At 50.4% G+C, this 21,377-nt stretch overlaps 5 protein-coding genes across 5 annotated transcripts; 2 read left to right on the top strand and 3 right to left on the bottom strand.

Annotated features, from left to right (window-relative positions):
* Positions 1-729: 729 nt before the first annotated feature.
* N7484_003330 (Beige/BEACH domain protein) lies at positions 730-8,528 on the bottom strand (the record flags this gene model as incomplete). Its single annotated transcript, XM_057113750.1, has 6 exons — positions 730-759; positions 825-1,202; positions 1,260-1,565; positions 1,622-5,127; positions 5,188-5,632; positions 5,685-8,528. The coding sequence occupies 6 exons, from the start codon at positions 8,526-8,528 to the stop codon at positions 730-732; spliced, it is 7,509 nt and encodes a 2,502-aa protein (XP_056973890.1).
* Positions 8,529-9,695: 1,167 nt separating this feature from the next.
* Positions 9,696-11,303, top strand: N7484_003329 (S8 family peptidase; the record flags this gene model as incomplete). Its single annotated transcript, XM_057113749.1, has 3 exons — positions 9,696-10,061; positions 10,126-11,064; positions 11,118-11,303. 3 exons carry the CDS (start codon positions 9,696-9,698, stop codon positions 11,301-11,303), a joined length of 1,491 nt encoding a protein of 496 aa, XP_056973889.1.
* A 348-nt stretch (positions 11,304-11,651) lies between these two features.
* N7484_003328 (MmgE/PrpD family protein) lies at positions 11,652-13,108 on the bottom strand (the record flags this gene model as incomplete). The annotated part of the gene is made up of 3 exons (XM_057113748.1): positions 11,652-12,558; positions 12,650-12,912; positions 12,998-13,108. 3 exons carry the CDS (start codon positions 13,106-13,108, stop codon positions 11,652-11,654), a joined length of 1,281 nt encoding a protein of 426 aa, XP_056973888.1.
* Positions 13,109-13,980: 872 nt separating this feature from the next.
* N7484_003327 (uncharacterized protein) lies at positions 13,981-14,844 on the bottom strand (the record flags this gene model as incomplete). The annotated part of the gene is made up of 3 exons (XM_057113747.1): positions 13,981-14,492; positions 14,572-14,698; positions 14,779-14,844. 3 exons carry the CDS (start codon positions 14,842-14,844, stop codon positions 13,981-13,983), a joined length of 705 nt encoding a protein of 234 aa, XP_056973887.1.
* A 1,052-nt stretch (positions 14,845-15,896) lies between these two features.
* On the top strand, positions 15,897-21,020 carry N7484_003326 (uncharacterized protein; the record flags this gene model as incomplete). The annotated part of the gene is made up of 2 exons (XM_057113746.1): positions 15,897-15,961; positions 16,058-21,020. 2 exons carry the CDS (start codon positions 15,897-15,899, stop codon positions 21,018-21,020), a joined length of 5,028 nt encoding a protein of 1,675 aa, XP_056973886.1.
* Between the last annotated feature and the right edge of the window lie 357 nt (positions 21,021-21,377).

Here is a 21,377-nt window from a genome sequence, read left to right as displayed (position 1 = left end):
AGGTCCATGGTTAGAACCAGGTGAGCTATTACGGGTACTTCCCTTGAGTATGGGATCATCATAGTCAAGCGAAGTACCGGATGGATGATTCCAGGTGGGATGTGAAGTGGGGCAAAATGACGCTGCACAATGAAATCACTGGGATTGATTGTCCCGCTTTTGGCTACAGTTGCCCCTCCATCCTACACTTATTCAGGTACACGTCGCCTCATACATGATTCATCAAGAAATATCTGGCTTAGATTGCCACCGATTATTCAGAGACCCATTCACCTCTCAGTAACATACAATTGCAGACTACATTATGCCTGGAGAAGACCTTGGGAAACGATGATTCGGCGCAGAGTGCTCCGGCAGCGCCATCCGGAGGATGGTCGACCGGCCAACGGCCCACTAGATTGCAACGGGGCCTGCACAAGGCCTCACCGGGATCCGGTTAAATCTCACGATTTACGGGGTTCCATATGTGCTGCATGCTTTCCATTCCCGCTATGTATATGCAACGCTAAAAAACCCCGGATTTAGGCGATGGTCCAGAGGTTGCGACTAGGAAATGAAAACAGGAAAGAAAACAAAAATAAACCAGGAATTATCCGGTTTGAGGACAGACCGCCCGTGCTTTTTAACGTCACCTCAGTCTATGTGGATTCAAAGTTCTAGTATCAACCAGGGAGGACAGTCTTCCGAACACTTTCAATAGCCGCACCGGACGGAATTCATATCCGAGTCTCAACGCCGCTGGACACAATTCCACTCGTACTACATTCTTGTTAGTTTTACATTTCCTATAATATGGGGGGACTGCACCGGACAGAGTTACTCACCACTCGGCCTGCCTCGTCCCCTGTATAGACAACCTGGGGAAGAGCCAAGATACAACTGATTCCAGCGGAGATATTCGCACCGTTGTCTCTACTATTGTCCGTATGATGGAGCTGTCGGATCAGCTCAAGCTCGAAGAGTCCATCATGGATGTTCTTGGCCCAAATGTTAACGACACCACGACTGTGGCCAGTCAACACGAGCTCACGCTCGAGCCATTCATTCTGAACACCTTCGTAAAAAACACAAGACAGGACGTGATCCTCAGAGGATTCACAAACTGGCTGATCAACCAGCACATCTCCATTCAGCGTGTACATGGTGATACGGTTGCCACGGCAGACGATGATGTCCCCTGTTACGTCGTTGATTCGAGCGCACTAAAATTTGTTAATGAGAAACGAATACCCACAATAATCATCGTAGGAAGTACTTACATCAACTGTGCCATCGGCCGGAAGAGCCCGGACGAAGCATCGGCGGTTCAAATCCCATAGCATAATCTGACCATCGTTGGATGCTGACAGCATAGAACTAAACGAACGGGAAACTGCGAGAACGGTAACCGGGGCACGATGACCAAACAATGACCCAATAGGTTGTAGATCAATTGACCGAGCGGTCGAGGTCACTGTCCACAAGGAAATCGTACAGTCCGTTCCACAGGTGATGAGTGTGCGCGAGTCTGCGAAGCTGGCATAGGAGAGTTGACCAACATGGAGGTGCTCAAAATGCCCGAGGAGCTATGGATAGTTAGCTATGATATACAAAGAGGATTCCAGGGTGGAATAATTCATACTTTGCGACTGTCGGTGGAATAGAAGCGCACGCTTCCATCGAAGAAGCCCCATTCCATATATTGGTCATACGTTGGCGGAACATTGAGTCGGAGCGCAGCAGTGCATAAAAGGCGATCCTGCTTCATAGACAGAGTATTCACTCGCTCTTCAATATCAAGGAGCGAAAGTGGCATCTGAGTTAACGATTCTGCGAGGGTGTCGAGCCGGGGAATACGGTGTCGTTCATCTTCTCTTTGGGGGTGAGTTCGCTGGAAGATTTGATGGGGCGTCTGGCCAAAGTTGTGAATAATACCAATTGTGGCCAATCTTTCCATTGGATCGTCAATGGCGTCCAGGTCTTTCGCGCCCTTGTAGGAAAGGTGGTGGAATACATTGACAGACTCCACAGCTGCATCTCCTTTTTGCTTGCTGCCGAACACAAGATCGATCCAATGATGGAGATTTTCAGACACGTAAGGACTCTCGAGGGCCTCGCGATGCTTTTGAATGAAAATTTTAGGATCGCCCTTAGCCCATGGTGGCAGCTCAACTGAGTCAATGGTGGTTGTCATATTCTGTAGTAGCCCAAAGTCGTATTTGTTGGAGTTGATCAGGAACTCTGGAAGATAGAAAAATTCAGGGGTCAATTCGCGAACATCGGTCATGTTTCCCCGAGATGCGGACTCCCATGCTTTCCGGATAGAGTAGAAAAGCCGATCTGCATGATCAAAAGTGCCACCCTGGAGGAGCAGATATGACTTCACGAACGGCTGGAGACGGATGAGGTATGAGCAAACAATCATGGCAGAAGAGTAGTGTGTTCCGTAATGGAAAGGTGGGGAGTTATCGTCACCCATCTCTGCAAAGGCATTGTACCGTTCACGGAAACCAGCTTCACGATCTGGTGTTTGGCAGCCCATCGGCCTAGATAAGTCGCGGAAAGTCTTCGGGTTGGTGAGATCAAGCTCCTCGCTTGTGTAGTCGGCCAGGACCCACGGAAATACGGGATACTGAGTCAGATCATTGAATGTGCGCCCAGCAAGGGTATTGATCAACATGAGATAATGAAAGTTAGATATTTCGCCCCGGACCCATTTTCGGGTTGCTGGACTAGATGGGAGATGACCAAAGACACTGGCAAACTTAGACCCAAGAGACTGTGGAGCATCCTCTTGGCTGCGCAAAGTCTCGAATCGCCAAATATCTTCCGGCCGCGAGTGACCTACACTTCCAGTAACTTGAGGAGCCTTGTTGCCAAGTTGACTGCACAGTTCATCTCGGACCCGCGCAGAGAGAAAAGTCAGCAAATAGCTTGTGCCATCGGTAAAGAAGATCTCAAGCGCAACGTCCCGGAAGAGGAAGCGTCGTTTAGAGACGCTGACCAAATCAGACCATTTCCAGCTTCTGGTTTCATGATCCTGGGATCGGCGGTCGTTGGATTCTCGCCCAGCAATCATGCGTACGTAGGGGTCTCGCTCCTCAGAGGGTGCTTGCCAAACATTGACAATTTCTCCATCAGCTCGTTGAAAGAAGTTATCCAGAATATAGATGCAGTCCTTTCCAATGATCAGAAGACCCTCTACAGCCTCAAGACCAATGATACGTGACTGGTTACAGACATTCTGTACCTGATCACCTCGTTGAAGCGATCGCATCACTCTGCGATTTTTGTCCTCGTAGTCTTCGAGTTCCACTTTGGGGTCATCAATCATTTCGAAATTTTCTTCTAGTATGCTGCGGTCTTCGGGCTCGCCATCTTGTACCTCGGGATCAACAGTCTCTGGCTCCGCCGTGAGGCTCGTTGGTGACCCTATTGCCTCACCTTCAGACAGCGCACGCACTCGAGTATCAATCTTCATGACTGGGGGCTCAGAAGCCTTGCGTTTGGGTTGGTAGTCTTGGCGTTCGCCTGAATCATCCGGGACAACGCGTAAGCGCATCCGACTGCGGCCTTCCGTCTGGTCGAGCCTAGATTTCCTTTCCTTCTCCTCCGACAACAGACCACCTGGTCGTCGAAGATCCAACAAGAGGTTAGAAAAGGCCGACCACATGAAAGATGAGTTGTCCTGAAGGTCTTGTAAACACCTCTGCGACTTGAGAGTTTCCGACGCGGAGATATTTGAGATCCAATGAGGCAAGGTGGCATTATGTTTGCGAGTCACCTCTTCATCAAATTTCTCCAGCTGCACCCACTGCTTGAGCTTTTCCTTGCGCTTTGCGATCCGATTCTTAGCTGATTCTTCGCTTTTTGTGTTCTCATCCTGAACGAACGCTTCCCATGCTCGGCCTAGGATACCTAGGAACAAAGCGTCAAGATCGTCACGCTCATCATCGATCCAATGCAAGAATGCTTCGTCTTCCATGCCCGCCAGAGCTTCAAAGCCATCTGATAGTCGACCCTGCAGGGTAGGAGGCCCACGACTAAGGATATTGTTCATTTCATCAGGCTTTTGCACCAAAATAATTCTCCAGAGACTAGCAGCAGCCAGTCGAATATCCTCATCTGTGCTGATGAGCTTTGTGTACAGAAGGTAACAGAGCAGTTGGAGATGTTTCGACTCGGTCTCTGATGCACCGAGAAGTACCACCTGCCAGTAGTTCAAACGTTTCAAAACGGCCAAAGTGTCATTTTCATCAGCCTCTGATAATTGTAACAAGACAACACGATATAACGTAGAATGGGTTGTTGCCACCGCCTGGCTACACAGCCTTATGCTCTTCAGAATAGAGATGTCCGGTCGCTGAATATACTCCAAAATTGATCCGAGACTTTCCAAGGTGGTGGCAGCTCCATCAATAAACCATCCCTCGTAGACTGCCTCGGCTAGATGTGTTGCGAATCTGGAAATGTTGGTAATAGTACGCGGTTCTTGAAGGAGACGAGGTTTGCAGTTGGGCAGTGTCTTGAGTGTTGACAACACGTGATTGAAGATCCAAGAATTGAAATATGCTTGGTGTTCCAAAAAGCCGGGAGGAGTTTTGTGATAAAGCCCGAATCCCGAGAAATCCTTGCGTTCCAAGAGCTGATCCTCGAATACAGTGAGAGCCAGCCCAAAAATGGCCTGAACAAGTGGATGATCCACGAAAGATTCTTCACTCGAGAAAGTAGGGTGTACAACACGCCTGATACGTGCAGAGGACGGTTGGTGCGTCGATTTATCGGAAGAAACGAGAATGAAGGAACCACGGCGAGCAGAGCCGGCGCTTTCATCGGGGCTTGTGGGAAGATCGACTGTGGTAGTCTGCAAGACAGTCGACGTGTTGACAGCACTCGAACGGGGTCGCAAGACTAGATTGCTATCATCAAAGGAAAGGCCACCATATCTGGTGTTCAGCTCGGTGCTGGCACTGATAGAATCTGAATTGACGATTACTGGATACAGAACAGCCAGGAGCTCCTGTACATAAGTGGACTGGATGGTGAATTCTTGAAAGTTTCGAGATATGGTGCTCGCCTCCTCTAGAAATTCGACCACCGAGGACAAGAGCGAAACCTTCTGCGACTCGCGGTCTCCCAGAGGAATATCTGTTGAGACAAAAGTAATGAGCCAAGACGTCCTATCTGGGAGCGTTTTTTAGAACATACCATTGAGGTTCACCGATAACATTTTGAAACCCTGAGCGTCTGATTTTCGCATCGCCGTGCCGGTTTGCGCACCGAGTTCACTTTTCAAAACGGTGCTTTTCAATCCACTCTTCAGCATTCCAGTGATCACTGGAAGCATCTCAGGATTCACAATGCGAAGGTCCCCGTCACTGAGAAATAGTTTCAGGAGGCCAGGGCCGTCAAAGGGTCTGTCAAGGTTCAGAAGAGCAATATCTCGACCAAAAAGAATAGAAAAGCAGATTGTCCACAGCACAGGAACGTTCCACCATCTTTTTAAGTGGTGCTCTAAGATCGTGTATCCGCCATTTTTCTCAGAGAACTTCTTGCTATACCCACTACCATGAACAACTAACAATCGAGCTAGTATCTTGGTGGCGAGGACCACAACTTCCGGTTCGTCTTCACATGATAGATAAAGAAGCCACTGCAAGCCTTGTCAGAATGGGTTCCCGAGCACTGAGTGACTATTAACAAACCTTGTTGGTTACCGCTTTGGCAAATTTCTTGAGTGGTGTAGAATCTAGCGGATTGCACAGTACATCTGTATACAATCGCAACATTTCAGTTCCTTGTGCAGTGGCCGATATGTGCTTTTCAGAATGAGACTTTGAAGAGCCAGGTCGCGAAGGAGCCGCCACAAATCGAAGACTTTTCTTTTTCTGGAGACTGGCAGTGGGCTTTGGCATGTGAAGTGTATATGTGATGGACAAAGCAAAAGACCGCAGGAGATCGGGAGACATGCCACTCTCCATCAAAGACCGAAAAGCAGAAAGACAGGGGTTGAGCGTTTCAGAAGTAAGTTCACCTCCCTTCAGCGTCTCAATTAGTTTCTTGCTGACACGCATACGACCCAGCCGTTTTGCGTTGAAACGGTGGTATTTGCTGTCAGTAGCAAAGGCTCGAAATTGATTATAATACAGCTCAAGAACCGGTGCTTCGCCATATCGCCAAATATCCATGTCAACCAACAAGACCCGATAGGCAAGAGGATTGGTGATTATGGACTGGTTTGCATGTTCAGAATCATATCCCACGAATTGAAGTGTTAAGCGCAGAAGATCCAGGATAAGGGAGTTTTGCTCCTCAGCACTCGAGTTGGCCACGGCAGGTTTACTAGATGAGAAGTTACCTAGCTGAAAGCCTAATTTTTCCCGCAAAAGAGCTGCAAGAATTCCATAGCCGTTTTCTCTTTCCATTGCCTCACTGTTTCTCCAATTGTCTTGGATAGCTTCATAAAGAGCCTCGACAGCCAGTCGGAGGGTTTCGGGAGAGTGAGCAGATTGTATCAGGCTCAGGTGTACAGCAGCACAGCCGCCAAGACACCAGCTGGCGTCGTCTAATGACCAGGGGACGGCAACAACCGGATCGCCCGTTAATATTCCGACTCCCTGCGGCTGAGTCAAGCCATCGTTGATTGCAGGAGTCGCCCCGTTGATTGCAACGGCATTACCACCAGCCTTGGTTAGTTGTTGCAAGCTTTTTGCTGCCTGTCTTGACAAACATTTGATGAGTTGTGATTCATCAACGTTGTTGCTATCGTCGTCGTCAAGAACAGCGACAGGAGAAACATTAATCAATATCGAATTCTCACGGACTAGAGTACTGGCCCGTCTCCTGATGGCTGTCACAATATCCGAGGATTCTTCCTTTCCAGGATGAAGGTGCTCGTTGCGTAGGTTCAGGGTTGCAGAAGCCTTGTAGGTCTGAAAAGAACCAAGACAATCCTGGAAGTTGCCATAGTAGCGGGGGCCGAGATTGTAAAAGACGGCTATCATATCATCACTAAAGGCCTCGTCGAGAAGGATTCCATTGGCCAAGGACCACCTGGACGTCGAAACTCCCTTTCCAAGACGCATTGCTAAATCCTGGGGCGTGCCAAAAAATGCTTGGATGTGGGGTGGTCTATTCGGGTGGTCACTGGTGGGAACGGAGGGGTAGTCGATCTTTAACTGCTCCACAAATTCCCCATCAACGAACAGAAATGCTCGTGATGATGAGGTGGGCTTCGGCCGTTTGTGGACCATGCAAATATGATACCAGCGGCCAGGCTTAAACTTAACGGACTTGAATCGAACACTAGGGCGGAGACCACGGATCGAAGTTTGAAGGATAAAGTTGTGAGTATCCTTCTCCAGATAAGCAAGCACAAAGCAGGTCTGGCTGGCATCGAATGCTCCAAATATTGTCGTATGTGTGTTGCGATCAAATTCATCGAACCGAACCCAGGCTGCCAGAGTATAGCCTGCTGAAGAACTTGGAGGAAATGGCCGGGCCAAAGTCGCGAACTCCACAGAAGAATAGCCATGTAGGGACATGTCGAATTGTATCGAAGGAGGTTCTTTAGAAGCTTTGAGAGCTGACACAAGGAATTTCAAGACTCGTGGATTTTGGTGTGCTCGACGGTACAGGGCAACTGCGTCACCCAGGCTACTCATTCCCTGAACACTGAGAAGCCGAGCCAAATCCTGGTAAATTTCTGCCTCGTTTTCAGGCCGGCCGCTGTCAAATAGAAGCGAAAGAATAGAAGTCAGCATCCCGGTGGCATGCAAAGCTACAATATTCCTCAAGGACTGGGAAGCCAATTGGCAAAGACAGGCGGGGATAGCAAGTCGTAGAGTATCATTGCCTGGGGAGGCAGATTGGGTCACCCAGGCCCGAAGTAATGGCCCCAGAAACTCTGCCACTTCTACAGTCTCAGCAGATCCCATGCACTGGTCCACAGCATCCCGCAGCTGTGCTGAAGATTGGGGGCTTTCACTCCGTAGGAATTTCGCACCCAGTGCTCCAAAGATACCCGAAACACTCTCCTGGCACAGCGAAGCGGCCAGAACTGCACCGTAAATCTGGTGCGCATCATTTTCAGCTTGACCTATTTTTCCGACAAGCACACTCAGAGTCCGTTCTAGGGCTGCCGTACCCCCTCCAGCGATCCTGCGCGCAAAATACCGTCTGTTGCCAAAATGATTCTTCAATGCTTCGGCCAAGACTCCCAGCACATCCTTGTAAATGGCTAGCAAATCTTTCCTCTCATCCTTGGATAAAGCATTGATGTCATACAGCTCTGCTAGCTGTTCGGCTATACTCAGCAGGGTCTGGAAGCCCCACAATTGTCGGAATGCATCTTTGGCGGTCCGCGGGCGGGCATCATCGATAAAGGTATGGCGGAGGCGGAGGAGAGGTTCAGTAGCTGTCAGTGCCTGCGGGAAAGTAATTGGGTTGCCCACCGTAAGGGACTTTAGCTGGTTCAGCGCAGGTGCCAGCTCTTCGGCAAGTCGCTCAGTCGATCCGGAGGGGGAGGGCGAGAGGGGCGGCGGAGCCATGACCAAATCTTATCCACGACCGTTCCGATGGCGGGAGACCATCAGAGACCGTGAATGGACGATTGACGAGACGATTGAAGCGGTCTGCATTGGTATGGGGGGGGGGTGTGGTGGGTGGGGATCGAACCAGAGAACACTGACACACCGAAGCGGAGTGAAACACCAAAGTTGATTTAGGACGATCCGGACCAAACAAGCCCCGATATTGCCTTGTATAGGCTACAAAAATGGATCGACAGCCTTGGAGAGGCTCTATCGACGGCGGGGAGCCTATCAGGTGACTTTGGGGGCGTTTTGGGGCGCAGCTGCGTGTGCCAAGTTTTGTTGTAATTCCGAGTATTATCAGTCCTCATCGGGCTGTAAAGTTACGGATGATAAGAGCGATAAAAGATAGTGTTATCCAGATGGTGTGGAGACCGGGGGATCCCTTGTGATGAATTATCATGGCATTCATAAGACCCAACGGACTATCATTTCAGAATTTGTGTGGGCCATGCATTTCTATGTCTCGCGTCACCCGGATATTCACCTCGTGAAAGCACGCGACTTCGGAGGTTGCAGTTTGCCTTGATTCGCCACGATAGCTGTAGAGTCCGTGCGACCTTGGCCAACCCCCTGCCAGGTACCCGGGAGGAGTGCGACAAGACCCTTCATGTGTCGGCCTGGTTTTCTATATAATTATGACTTGAGTTCCAAGGCCGTTTGGCCGTCTGGCCGTCCAAGTATGGATTAGAGATAGTGTATGTATGACGAGGATGATGTGATATGGTGCGATAAGAGCATTCCCGGGTTTATCTGCCTTTCTGCCTGCTGGTCGTGTGTTACTGGGGAAAGCTGCGAAGCTCGTTACAATACATTACCGTAACGCCTTCCCCCGGCCTCGCTCCCCACCCAGGATCGACAGCCAGCGCCAAATCGACAAGTCATCTGCCCCCGTATCTGTAATGTAATCGCCCGCTTGCATCATCTTCCGGGTCCCCTAGATAAGGTCACTGACTTACCTCCTCATTTCTCCTCACCTCCTCATCCTCTTCCCTTTCTCCTTCAACCTTCCTTCCAACCAACCTATATCCATCCTTCCCATTCACCTAACAGTGTCTGTTATTCTTGTTTATTCTCTCCAATCTTCTTTTGTTTATTTCTGTCGTTCAAGTCGATCCCCCCATCATGAAAGGCTTCCTCGGCTTATCGCTGCTGCCACTGCTGGCAGCTGCGTCACCCATGGGAGTAGGCTCCATCCACAACGAGGCCGCCCCTATCCTGTCTTCTGTAAACTCTGAGGAGATTCCAGACTCATACATCGTTGTGTTCAAGAATCATGTCGATTCCTCGGTCGCTGCCGCTCACCACGACTGGGTGCAGGACATCCACTCCAGCCAGCAGCGTATGGAGCTGAAGAAGCGTTCGCTCTTTGGCTTCAATGATGATGCGTTCCTGGGTCTAAAGCACACTTTCCACGTCGCTGGTTCGCTCATGGGATATGCTGGTCACTTCCACGAGGATGTCATCGAGCAGGTCCGCCGTCACCCGGATGTAAGTACTTTGCCTTGATCCCCATTATAGACTTCCTTCGTTAATCCGATTGCTATTTATATAGGTTGATTACATCGAGAAGGACTCCGAGGTCCGCATCAACGAGGAGCCTGCCCTTGAGAAGAACGCCCCCTGGGGTTTGGCTCGTATCTCTCACCGTGACAGCCTTTCCTTTGGTACCTTCAACAAGTACCTGTACGCCGAGGATGGTGGTGAGGGTGTTGATGCTTACGTTATTGACACTGGTACCTACGTTGATCACGTTGACTTCGAGGGTCGTGCCACTTGGGGCAAGACCATCCCCCAGGGTGATGAGGACGCGGATGGCAATGGTCACGGCACTCACTGCTCTGGTACTATTGCCGGTAAGAAGTACGGTGTTGCCAAGAAGGCCAATGTTTATGGCGTGAAGGTCCTGCGCTCCAGTGGCTCTGGTACCATGTCTGATGTCGTGAAGGGTGTTGAGTGGGCTGCCGAGGCTCACATCAAGAAGACCAAGGCTGCTAAGGCGGGCAAGGCCAAGGGCTTCAAGGGCAGCGTTGCCAATATGTCCCTGGGTGGTGGTAGCTCGCGCACTTTGGACCTTGCTGTCAATGCCGCTGTTGAGGCTGGAATTCACTTTGCTGTGGCTGCTGGTAATGACAATGCTGATGCTTGCAACTACTCCCCTGCCGCTGCCGAGAACGCCGTCACCGTCGGTGCCTCCACCCTGACTGATGAACGTGCCTACTTCTCCAACTACGGAAAGTGCACTGACATTTTCGCCCCCGGTCTGAACATCCTGTCTACTTGGATTGGCAGCGAGTACGCTGTTAACACCATCTCGGGAACCTCCATGGCCTCCCCCCACATTGCTGGTCTGCTGGCCTACTACGTCTCCCTGCAGCCCTCCTCTGACTCGGCCTATGCCGTTGCCGAGATCACTCCCAAGAAGCTCAAGGAGGCTTTGATCACTGTCGCCACTGCCGGCGCTCTCTCAGATATTCCCGAAGACACTCCTAACGTAAGTCATTCTAATCCGCTTAGTAAAGAACTCTATACTGACTTGTCTAATAGCTCCTCGCCTGGAACGGTGGTGGTTCGTCCAACTACTCTGAGATTGTTTCTGAGGGTGGTTACGAGGCCGCCTCCGAGGCTGGTGTTGAAGAGCGCCTCAAGGAACTGCTTGGTCACGCCGAGAAGACTCTCCACCAGGAGATGGGTGCTATCTACAGCGAGATCAAGGACGCTATTACTGTTTAGAGTAAACAACCAATAGAGCCGTCTGTGACGGGACTCTTTACATGGGCATATGGATGGATGGATTAACACACTGGCGCAGATTGTTTCATTTGGCTTTGTTTCTTGTTTTCAATTATTTCCTTTTTCGGTTTTCCCCTTGGGGTGGTCCAACACCGCGGGGCATCAATCCCTTCCCAACTGTCGCTCCCCGTTTGCTTGACATCATTACCGTAGTATATCTTTTCGCTACAACGATACAATTCCGACACCATCTAGAATGTGTTTAGGGTTTATACAAGTGTTTCAACAATTCTTCTTCATTCGCTTCGTGTAAACCTTTGGCCAATGTAGTGGATGTAGCTATCGTTTTTACAGCACTGCCTTGATACCGCGGACGTCGCACTGTTTTTCTAAACCCCAACACCATTGACTGGCTTTCCCAGTCTTTTCTTGACCAAGTACAGGAATGCACTGATCGACGAATTTCTGGACTAATTGAGCATCCGTCATGGGTCGTTCCAAGCTCCACACCGCATGACTCACATGCTTCTCAATCGTGACATTCTCCCCACTTTCTTTCCTCAGCAAAGCAGTAAGATGACACTCATCAGCCTTGAAATTCTCGTTAATCTTAGCTTTAATCCGGTTTCTCACCCCCACAACCCGCGAATCAGTAACGACCCCATCCTCGTACTGGGCCGGCGTAGCTTTCCCGAACAATAGTCCGACCGCTCCACCATGATAGACACTGAATTTCCCCTCCAGCCCATCCTTGGGCGCTGTTTTACCAGTCAGCTCAAGAACGAGGGGATGAACCTCCGCCTGAACTTCAACAATCTGATCAATCGACAACCCAGAGCGTTCTAGCTCTTCATGTAGCAAGATACACCCATCAATCACGGGATGCACCACAATCCCACAGGGGAATGGCTTAAATGCATTATGCACAATCTCCCACCGTCCACTGGGTGCAAGACTGCCGATCTGCACATCGAGTTCATGGGAGCTACTAACCACGTTTGCCCAGCCACGTTCCGCTTCGAGTGCCTGCGTAGAACTAGTATAGTCTTCTTCTGCAAGAACGGCAGCTACAAGCCCATTCTGAGCGGCTCGGCCCGGATGGAAAGATTTCGTGTGCGAGCCAAACATCTCTCGTAGTCCTGTGACCTGTGTTGCAGCAAGGCCGATTGCATGTGCTGTTTGGGTAGCGTTTAAGCCAAGGAGCTTTGAGACGGCTACGGCAGCGCCTATCGCGCCCGTTGAGCTTGTGATATGCCTAGAAGCCATCTTTAGTATTGCAATATCATGTTTCAATTCGTAATTACGCAATTGGAATATGGATCTCGAGCCCAGGGAATTGCACATACCATCCAACATCGTAGTGGCTAGGCCAAACCGCTAATCCAACCTTACACTCCGCCTCCACACCCGCAACAAGCGCAGTAATAAATTCCTCCCCGGTGACTGGGCGATCCAGTGACTCGGTTATCGCTAGCAATGCCGATGCTACTGGCCCAGTTGGGTGGATGATAGTATCTAGGTGCGTATCATCATAGTCGTGGACATGGGAGGCGATGCCATTGAATAATGCAGCGTGCATCGCGTCAACATCTATGCCCCCCTCCTGAACCTAGTAGTCGGGAGGTGGCTGGTCCTGTGAACCGCGCAAGCGCTTTGCGGGCTATGCTTGTGGCTGGGTGGGCGCTTCCTCCCACTGTGCAGCCAGCCCAGTTGTAGAAGCTGCGGACAGCGGCGGATTTGACTTCGGATGGTAGGGAAGCATAGGTCAGGTTCACGGACCAGTTCGCGAGGGCTTGTGTGGCCATTTTTGGATGGTCAATTTTGTTTGATCCACAGAGCTTGTCGAGATGTGGAAGTTGATGAGCTCCTAAGAATAATCATGCGGGGGCAACATTCATTGTGAAGTTTGATGATTCCTCCGATATAGGAGATTTAGCTGCGGAGTATATCTATCAACGATCAATGCTTAATAGGATGGACGGCAAGGACGGCACCGGCAACGACCCCAAAAGTGTGGGGTTTCTTTTCAAGTAGGGACAAGAGCTCCCTTTTAAACTGCCACTTTAAGAAATGGCACGAGCAATAAATGGATGCAATCTAGGAAGGTACAGTGGGAGCTTAGATCCGAGCCTACTTCCATCTTAGTGGTAATGCACGAACCATGTACGCGGGTCAAAATGGAAGCTCGGCCTACTGTGTTCGGATACCTTGGGAACATGGTTGTCATCTGAGCAAGCAGTCTGTCTTCTAAAGATCCATGCGTACAAATTGTCTCAGATGTCTCTCAAGGTCCCGGTGTCTCGAGTGTTGTCGCACATCACCAGCCAAGACCCATATACCGCTAGTTCAAGGTTATACGTATCAGTAGATTTAAGCACTGGTGGCCTTGTTCAAGGCTACGCCATGCACAACGGTATCATGGTTGTAAAATTTAATCCATAATGTTAATCTCTTGATGCGATCAAATTTGTCAACCCTGATAAGCAGGTTCAACTAAGCAAAATATCCGAGACTCCGTAAAATGCACCCGCCATAGTAAACCGGAAAACGACCCGCGTTATAAAAAGCCGATCTTTGCCATATATTTGTAGCCAATATGCCGACGCCGAATGCAGTGTTGAAAGAAATGGTGGTGGCTTCATGTCGGTCGTTGAAGCAAAACACGATCTGCTGGCTCTCATGAACTCCTCTTCTTCTCGTCCTCCTCATCCTCGTCTTCATCATCCTCGTCGGCATCATCCAAGTCACTCGCGGTCAATTGATCCATATCCGAGTCACCTTCAGAGTCACTGCCACCAAAAGGGTCACTATCCACTTCCGAGTCAGCCCAGAAGTCAGCATCGTCCTTGTCCAGTTCCACGCAAGTTGTTTCCTGGTCCGGCATCTTGAAACCAGGCGGGGCCATCTCTTTGGAGGCCTCGACATTCGCCTTGACCCGGACACTATACTCCTCTGGATCCTGTCGCAACATCACGGCCGCATCGACATTGGCAGGAGATGAGACCTCGGCGTCGTCTAGGAGTGAGAGAATAGAGATCAGGACAGACTCCACTCGTTGGGCAGGAGACCAACGCTCTGCCGCCAGCTCACCCGACATCTCATCCTCGCCGGGCGGGTGCAGGATGGAGATACACACTCGGCCGTCCGTGTAGATGTTGGGGTGGTAAAGAGGCAGGAGGAAGCGAAACTCTAAAGTGAGATTTTCGTCAGTCTTCGTGTCATAAGTATCATCCAGAATTAACTGTATAGACAAGGGAAAGGAAAATACCAGGAGGCGCATAAGGGTAGTTCTGAGGGAAAGTCATTCGGGCTTTGAAATAGCCGCCATGGTAAATGGAGTCCTTGTTTAAGACGATGAGCGCAACGTCCCATTGGTAGATGTTCTCCCTGTGTAGCTATGAATATGCAAGGCCACTGGTAAGCTTATATCGCTTGACAAATGTAGAATTCACTGTGTAGAAAGCGTTGCACTGACCTCGACGTTCAACCATTTCTCACGCGATAATGCCCGAAACTCATTCATGAGGATTCGTTCCGACATGGCGAAAGGGATGACAAAAGATAACTAATGAAAGCTCCTTTTCTTTTTCTTGACTGGCTTCTTTTCGGGCTTCTGTTTTTCTTCTGCTTCTCGTCGCTGATAATCCACGCGTCCCCGTTGGAGTGGGCCACCGGGAGAACCTGAGAGGGGGAGAAGGGAAGAGTGGATCGATGATGTCGAAGCGCAAAAAAAGGAAAAAATGGGGAACTGTTTTAGTCAGGCTCGTGGCGAACGGTCACACAACTGTGGCGATCAACGTCTACATGGATTTGGTTCACGTGGATATTTGCTCACTCTATTCACTCTGTTTGAGTCATATTGTAGTATCAGACACGGTATCGCAGTATCTCTACTTTAGCCGATAACGGGTGGGGAAAAGGCAAACATGCGCGATAAGCAACGATCGGCATTTGGAGTCAGATGAGCAATTCACTCCGGAGGGTGACTGAATATATCAACCTTATGAACAGTACTCTGGTCAGCTCAGGCTAAACTAATCTATACATAATTGCATTGTTTCGGGGGTTCACATTTCGGGTTCGGTTCGATGCACGTAGGTACCTCTGTAGTGGTACCTGGATCCACCCTGATGTAGTGGTTTATGTCACCCTGTTGGCCGTTTTTTTCCACCGCCGGCTTTGGCCCAGACCCCATTTGCCTCTTACTTCTTCCTCTCTCTTCCTCGTGCCTCAATTCGTTGTTTTTATAACTACACTGACGGGGGTCTTGCGTATATCTTCCCCGTATCTTTGAGCCGTTTGAGCTGTTTTCACACCCCTCAACGGCCCTCGGCTCCGGACTTTTCCCATCCGACCTCGCCTTTCCGTTTTCGTTCGACTTTGCGATGCGAGCCTCGTCTAGCTGTCGAGTCGTGTATTGTCGCTAATTTTCTGGGGTGGACATTTCTCTCGCTGGTCTATCATCGGGCGCATTGCATATATTCTAGTTACGCGGTCGCAGAGCTTGAGAAAGCTCTGAATTGATCAACAATCGGCCACTGGCCCTCCAGGAGCTTTCCCCCTCGTTTCTCCTATCGTATCGCCATATCTACTATGCTCCCACAATGTCCCGGTCCGCTCTGGGCCGTGGATGATCTGTCGCGGTGCTTCCAGCGCAAGTGAGTTGTAATGTTCCAGTCACTTCTCGTTGGTTTCACGTGTTGGTTCCAATGCAGCCGACCGTTCCAGTACTGATCGTCGAAAATCTGATATAGTACTCTGCAAGTCACCCTTCCCCTCGCAGCCTGCATTGTATCGCTGCTCTTTATCATCACACAATTAGCCTATCGTTATGTGGTCTCCAACAAAGGTGTCGCTTATAAGGTCCTCTCAAACGATGCCTCCGAAAATGAGGTTCCCAATGGCCCGGAATCCGATTCCGATCCTATGCTGTTCCAGGCCGCACAAACCGAACTAGATCACTTGAAACTGGAGGTGGACCGCCCTCGTGGAGAAATTGTGGTCGTTGCGCTGGAGATTGCCGCACTCGTCGGTCAAGTCGCACTCTACGTGGTGATTCTGTCGACCGGTGGTTGGGGCCGTCATGGTACTATTCCTGCTATCGCCGGTCTGGTATCTTGGGGCTATGTTCTCTTCTTGGTTTTGGTGCGGCTTCTACTGTCGACTATGGATCTCTTCTCTGCCCCGAGACTTTGGAACCACACGGCGGCATTGTACGCCCTACAGTGGCTATTTAACATTATGGTGTTCCGATCCGCTGTCATTCATCCGCTATCGAAACACGCCCTGGTTCTTAGCAGCATCGCATTCGCGCTGAGCACATTGCTTCTCTTAATCGCGCTTACTACTCGCCGTGGCAACAAGCCCGTTCTAGTGGAGCACGAGGATGGGTTAGAACCTCCGCGTCATCCAATGGCAAGTCTTCTATCCTTGGCCACATATGCTTGGCTGGATCCACTCATCATGAAGGGCTATCGGCAACCGTTAGAGCTCAAGGACGTATGGAATTTGACTCCTCAGCAAAAGGCGGCCGCGGTTGTGACCGATTTTCGAAAGCGGCAGATGAAGGGCTCTATGGCATGGAAGCTCCTCCGATACTTTTTCGGGACCATCTTGAAGCAAGGTCTCTGGACAATTTTTGCCAATCTCTTCGTCTTCGTTCCCAGTCTACTTCTTAAAGCAATTCTCGAATATGTCGAAGACCCTCGTTCGACGACCCCCAATGCCGCTTGGTTGTATGCGATTCTCCTGTTTTGCTCTGCTATTGTTCAAGGTGTGGCAGATGGCCAGGCGCTCTATATCGGTCGCAAGATGGGTGTCAAGATCCGTGCTATCATCATTGGTGAGATTTATGCCAAAGCGCTCCGGCGCAAGGCTGGTGCGTCCACGGATGTTGCCCGTAAAGCGCTAAAGGAGCAACAGGAGGCGCCCAAGGACACCAAGAAGAAAAACCGGATCTTTTCATTCGGCCGGAAGAAGAAGTCTGCTGATCAAAATGATGCCGAGAATGGTGTCAAGCCTGAGTCCAAGGTGGAGGAAGCCGCTTCGCAGGCAAACGTTGGTACCATTATCAATCTAATGGCCATTGACTCTTTCAAGGTCAGCGAAGTTGGTGCATACCTCCATTTCCTGTGGGCCAGTGTGCCAGTGCAGATTGGCATGGCCATCTTTCTGCTATATAAGATCATGGGCTATAGTTCATTCGCTGGTATCGTTCTGATGGCCTTGATGCTTCCCGTCAATCTTTTCATTGCCCGGCAGTTCAATCGGGTCCAAAACCAGATCCTCAAGGGCACCGATGCACGAATCCATGCGACCAATGAAGTCCTCCAGAATATCCGGATCATCAAGTATTTTGCATGGGAACAGCGTTTCCAGGATATTGTTAATGAAAAACGCCGGGCTGAACTGAAGTCGCTGCGACGTCGCTACATCCTGTGGTCTTGTGCTGCTACGGTCTGGTACGGCACTCCCATTCTGATTACTTTCCTTTCGTTCTTCCTATACACAGTTGTGGAAAAGAAGCAACTGACCCCTTCAATTGCCTTCCCCGCCTTGTCAATGTTCTCGCTGCTGCGTGTCCCCTTGGATCAACTGGCAGATATGGTGGCCCACGTTCAGGAGTCCAAGGTCTCCCTCGACCGTGTGGATGAATATCTGAACGAGGAAGAGACAGAGAAATATGATCAGCTGCGCGATAGTCTCACGGATGGCCCAACTCAAATTGGACTGCAAAAGGCGACCCTCACCTGGGGAACTTCCAAGCCTAGCTCTCAACAACCCTCTACATCATCTGAAGCAGGTGCGGACGCCTTTCGCCTGATTAACGTGGATGTCAATTTCCCGCTCGGTCGTCTTAGCATCATTGCGGGACCCACGGGCTCTGGCAAGACATCCCTGCTCATGGCCTTGCTTGGCGAAATGCGACTCATCGAGGGTCGCGTTCATCTGCCTGGTGGCATGGCAAATCGTGCTGACCTTCCGGTTGACCCTGAAACTGGCCTGATTGACAGCATCGCCTACTGTGCCCAAGAAGCATGGTTGGTGAACGACACTGTGAAGGAGAACATTATCTTCGCTTCCCCGCCCGACGAGAAGCGTTACCGCGCAGTTCTGAAGGCGTGTGCTTTGGAACGTGATATCGCTATTCTTGATGCCGGCGACCAAACCCTGGTTGGTGAAAAGGGAATTAGTTTGTCGGGTGGACAGAAGCAGAGAATCTCTCTTGCCCGAGCCATCTACAGCAGCGCCCGCCACTTGCTGCTGGATGACTGTCTCTCCGCCGTCGATTCTCACACTGCTAAGCACATTTTCCGCCAGGCCCTGACCGGCCCCTTGATGATGAATCGTACCTGCATTTTAGTGACTCACAATGTTTCTCTCACCGTCCCTCAGGCAGATCATGTGGTTGTACTTGATAATGGAAAGATCAGCGCCCAGGGCCGGCCTGATAGCGTTGCTGCCACCGGCGCCCTTGGTGAAGAGTTTTTGAAGTCTCGACCAGCCTCGCGTGCTAGCTCGCGCGGTCTATCTCGTGTTCCGTCGGATGCCGATCTTGAAGATGAAACCACAGCTGCAAATGGGTCTACGAATGGTACGGCAGATAAGTCTCAAAAGGACGGAAAGACTGTATTGAAGGAATCGATGGCCACTGGTAGTGTTAAGTGGTCAACGGTTACTATGTATCTGGGCTCAATGGGACAATGGTACTATTGGGTTATGGCTGTTGCGGTATTCTGTCTGCAGCAATTGGGCTCCGTCTCGACTAATATCTGGATTCGACAGTGGGCTAACGCCTACCAATCTTCTAGCGTTGGACCGAAGGATGATGCCGGTACTTACGCTGCTGTCGCTCATCTCAAGCCTCCAACCTTCAATGTCGGCAGTGTTTCCAAGATGAGCACATGGGTACCCCAACAACTACCATCTAGCATCAGTCCTACTACTCCCGATGGCGAAGTCAATGTGATGTACTACTTGGGTGTGTATGCTCTGCTGGGTATTGGGTACATCTCGATTTCTTTGACGCGCGAAGCCGTGCTGTTCTGGGGTTCTCTTCATGCATCATGGAAGATCCATGACCGTCTGCTAAAGACCGTTATGCATGCCAAGTTCCGCTTCTTTGACTCAACACCACTCGGCCAGCTCATGAACCGATTCTCCAAGGATGTCGAAGCGGTTGACCAGGAAGTGGCACCTGTGGCAATAGGCATGCTGCACAGTCTTGCTTCAGTCATCATGATTGTCATCCTTATTTCCATCATCACCCCAGGATTCTTGATTGCGGGCATTTTCATCACTTTGGTGTACACTGCACTGGGCGCCATCTACCTGAACTCTTCTCGTGACCTCAAGCGTCTGGAGTCTGTGCAGCGAAGCCCCTTGTACCAGCAATTCGGTGAGACTTTGAATGGTATTGTCACCATTCGTGCTTACGGTGACGGGCCTCGGTTCATTGTCGACAATCACCGTCGTATCAATGCGTATAACCGACCTCATATCTATCTCTGGGCTGCTAACCGCTGGCTCGCTCTTCGAGTTGACTGGACTGGTGCTCTGGTTTCGTTCTTCGCCGCGACCTTTGTCCTGATTAATGTTGGCAATATCGATGCCGGTGCCGCTGGTCTTTCCCTTACTTACGCCGTTACCTTCACTGAGAACGTGCTGTGGCTTGTTCGTCTTTACTCAGAGGTTCAGCAAAACATGAACTCGGTTGAGCGAGTACGTGAGTATCTAGAGGTTGACCAAGAAGCCGCTCCTATTATCCCTGATTCTCGCCCGGCAAAGGGATGGCCACTTGAAGGTGCTGTAGAGTTCTCTGGCTACACTACCCGCTACCGTCCTGACCTAGATGCGGTGCTTAAGGAGGTCTCTTTCTCTGTTAAGGCCGGTGAGAAGGTCGGTATCGTTGGTCGCACAGGCGCCGGAAAAAGTTCTCTCGCCCTTGCCCTCTTCCGTGGATTGGAGGCCGAGAAAGGTAAGATTCTCATCGACGGAGTCGACATTGGTGCAATTGGCCTGCGAGATCTCCGTGAGGCCATCACAATTGTGCCTCAAGATCCCACTCTGTTCACCGGAACCATTCGCAGTAACCTAGATCCATTCGGTCTGTTCACCGACGAGGAAATCTTCACCGCGCTTCGTCGTGTGCATTTGATCGGATCTCCGTCAGGAAGCACAACTCCTTTGACCGGAACCACGTTCAACGCAACTGAAGCCAATGGTGGCGTCGATGGTGGCGTCGATGGTGGCGTTGATGGCGGTGCCAATGGCAGCGCTGTCACAGTCGTCGACAACAAGAACATCTTCCACAACCTGGAAAGCTTAGTCTCGGAGTCTGGGTCCAACTTGTCTCAGGGCCAGCGACAGCTCCTGTGTCTTGCCCGCGCACTCCTTAAGAAACCCCGCGTCCTCATGATGGACGAAGCCACTGCATCCATTGACTACGCTACCGATGCCAAGATTCAGGAGACCCTCCGTGAACTCCACGATAGCACAATCATCACCATTGCTCATCGCCTGCAAACGATTATTGACTATGATAAGGTTTTGGTCCTTGATCATGGTAAAGTGATCGAATACGACCACCCCTGGACTCTCATCAACCGCGAGGATGGTCTATTCCGCGGCATGTGCGAGAACAGCGGGAACATGGACGTGCTTCTTGATGGAGCCAAGCGTGCCTGGGTCCAGAAACGCCTGGTCGATGACTCTTAAGTAGTTTCTACTTTTCCCTATTACTCGCGTACATATTCACCGTCCTTATCCTTTACACTTTTTGCCTTCTTGTCCATGGTCCTACCTCTTCTCTGTCACTCCATTTAGATGGAGGAGGTATTGCAAAAAAGACTCGTTCGTAATTTTTTTCTTCTGCTATTGGGTGGCTCTTGTGTCAATTGATTGTTTCTGACCCTCATCCCTATTTGCCCGTTCATCCTTTCATCCTCATGGCGTCACAAGGCATTATTACTTTCGCAAAGGATTGTCATTTCAATTTCAAATGTTGCATATTGTCCTGTAAAGTCTACTGAAATTTAAATGTCTGTAGATCTTCCTTTATGCTTCCATTGCTTT

The sequence above is a fragment of the Penicillium longicatenatum genome (genome assembly GCF_028827895.1).
Source record: "Penicillium longicatenatum strain IBT 33135 chromosome Unknown contig_2_segment0_segment0, whole genome shotgun sequence".
NCBI lineage: Eukaryota > Fungi > Ascomycota > Eurotiomycetes > Eurotiales > Aspergillaceae > Penicillium > Penicillium longicatenatum.
Note: the sequence above shows the minus strand (reverse complement) of the source record. Positions and strands in the feature narration are given on the sequence as shown.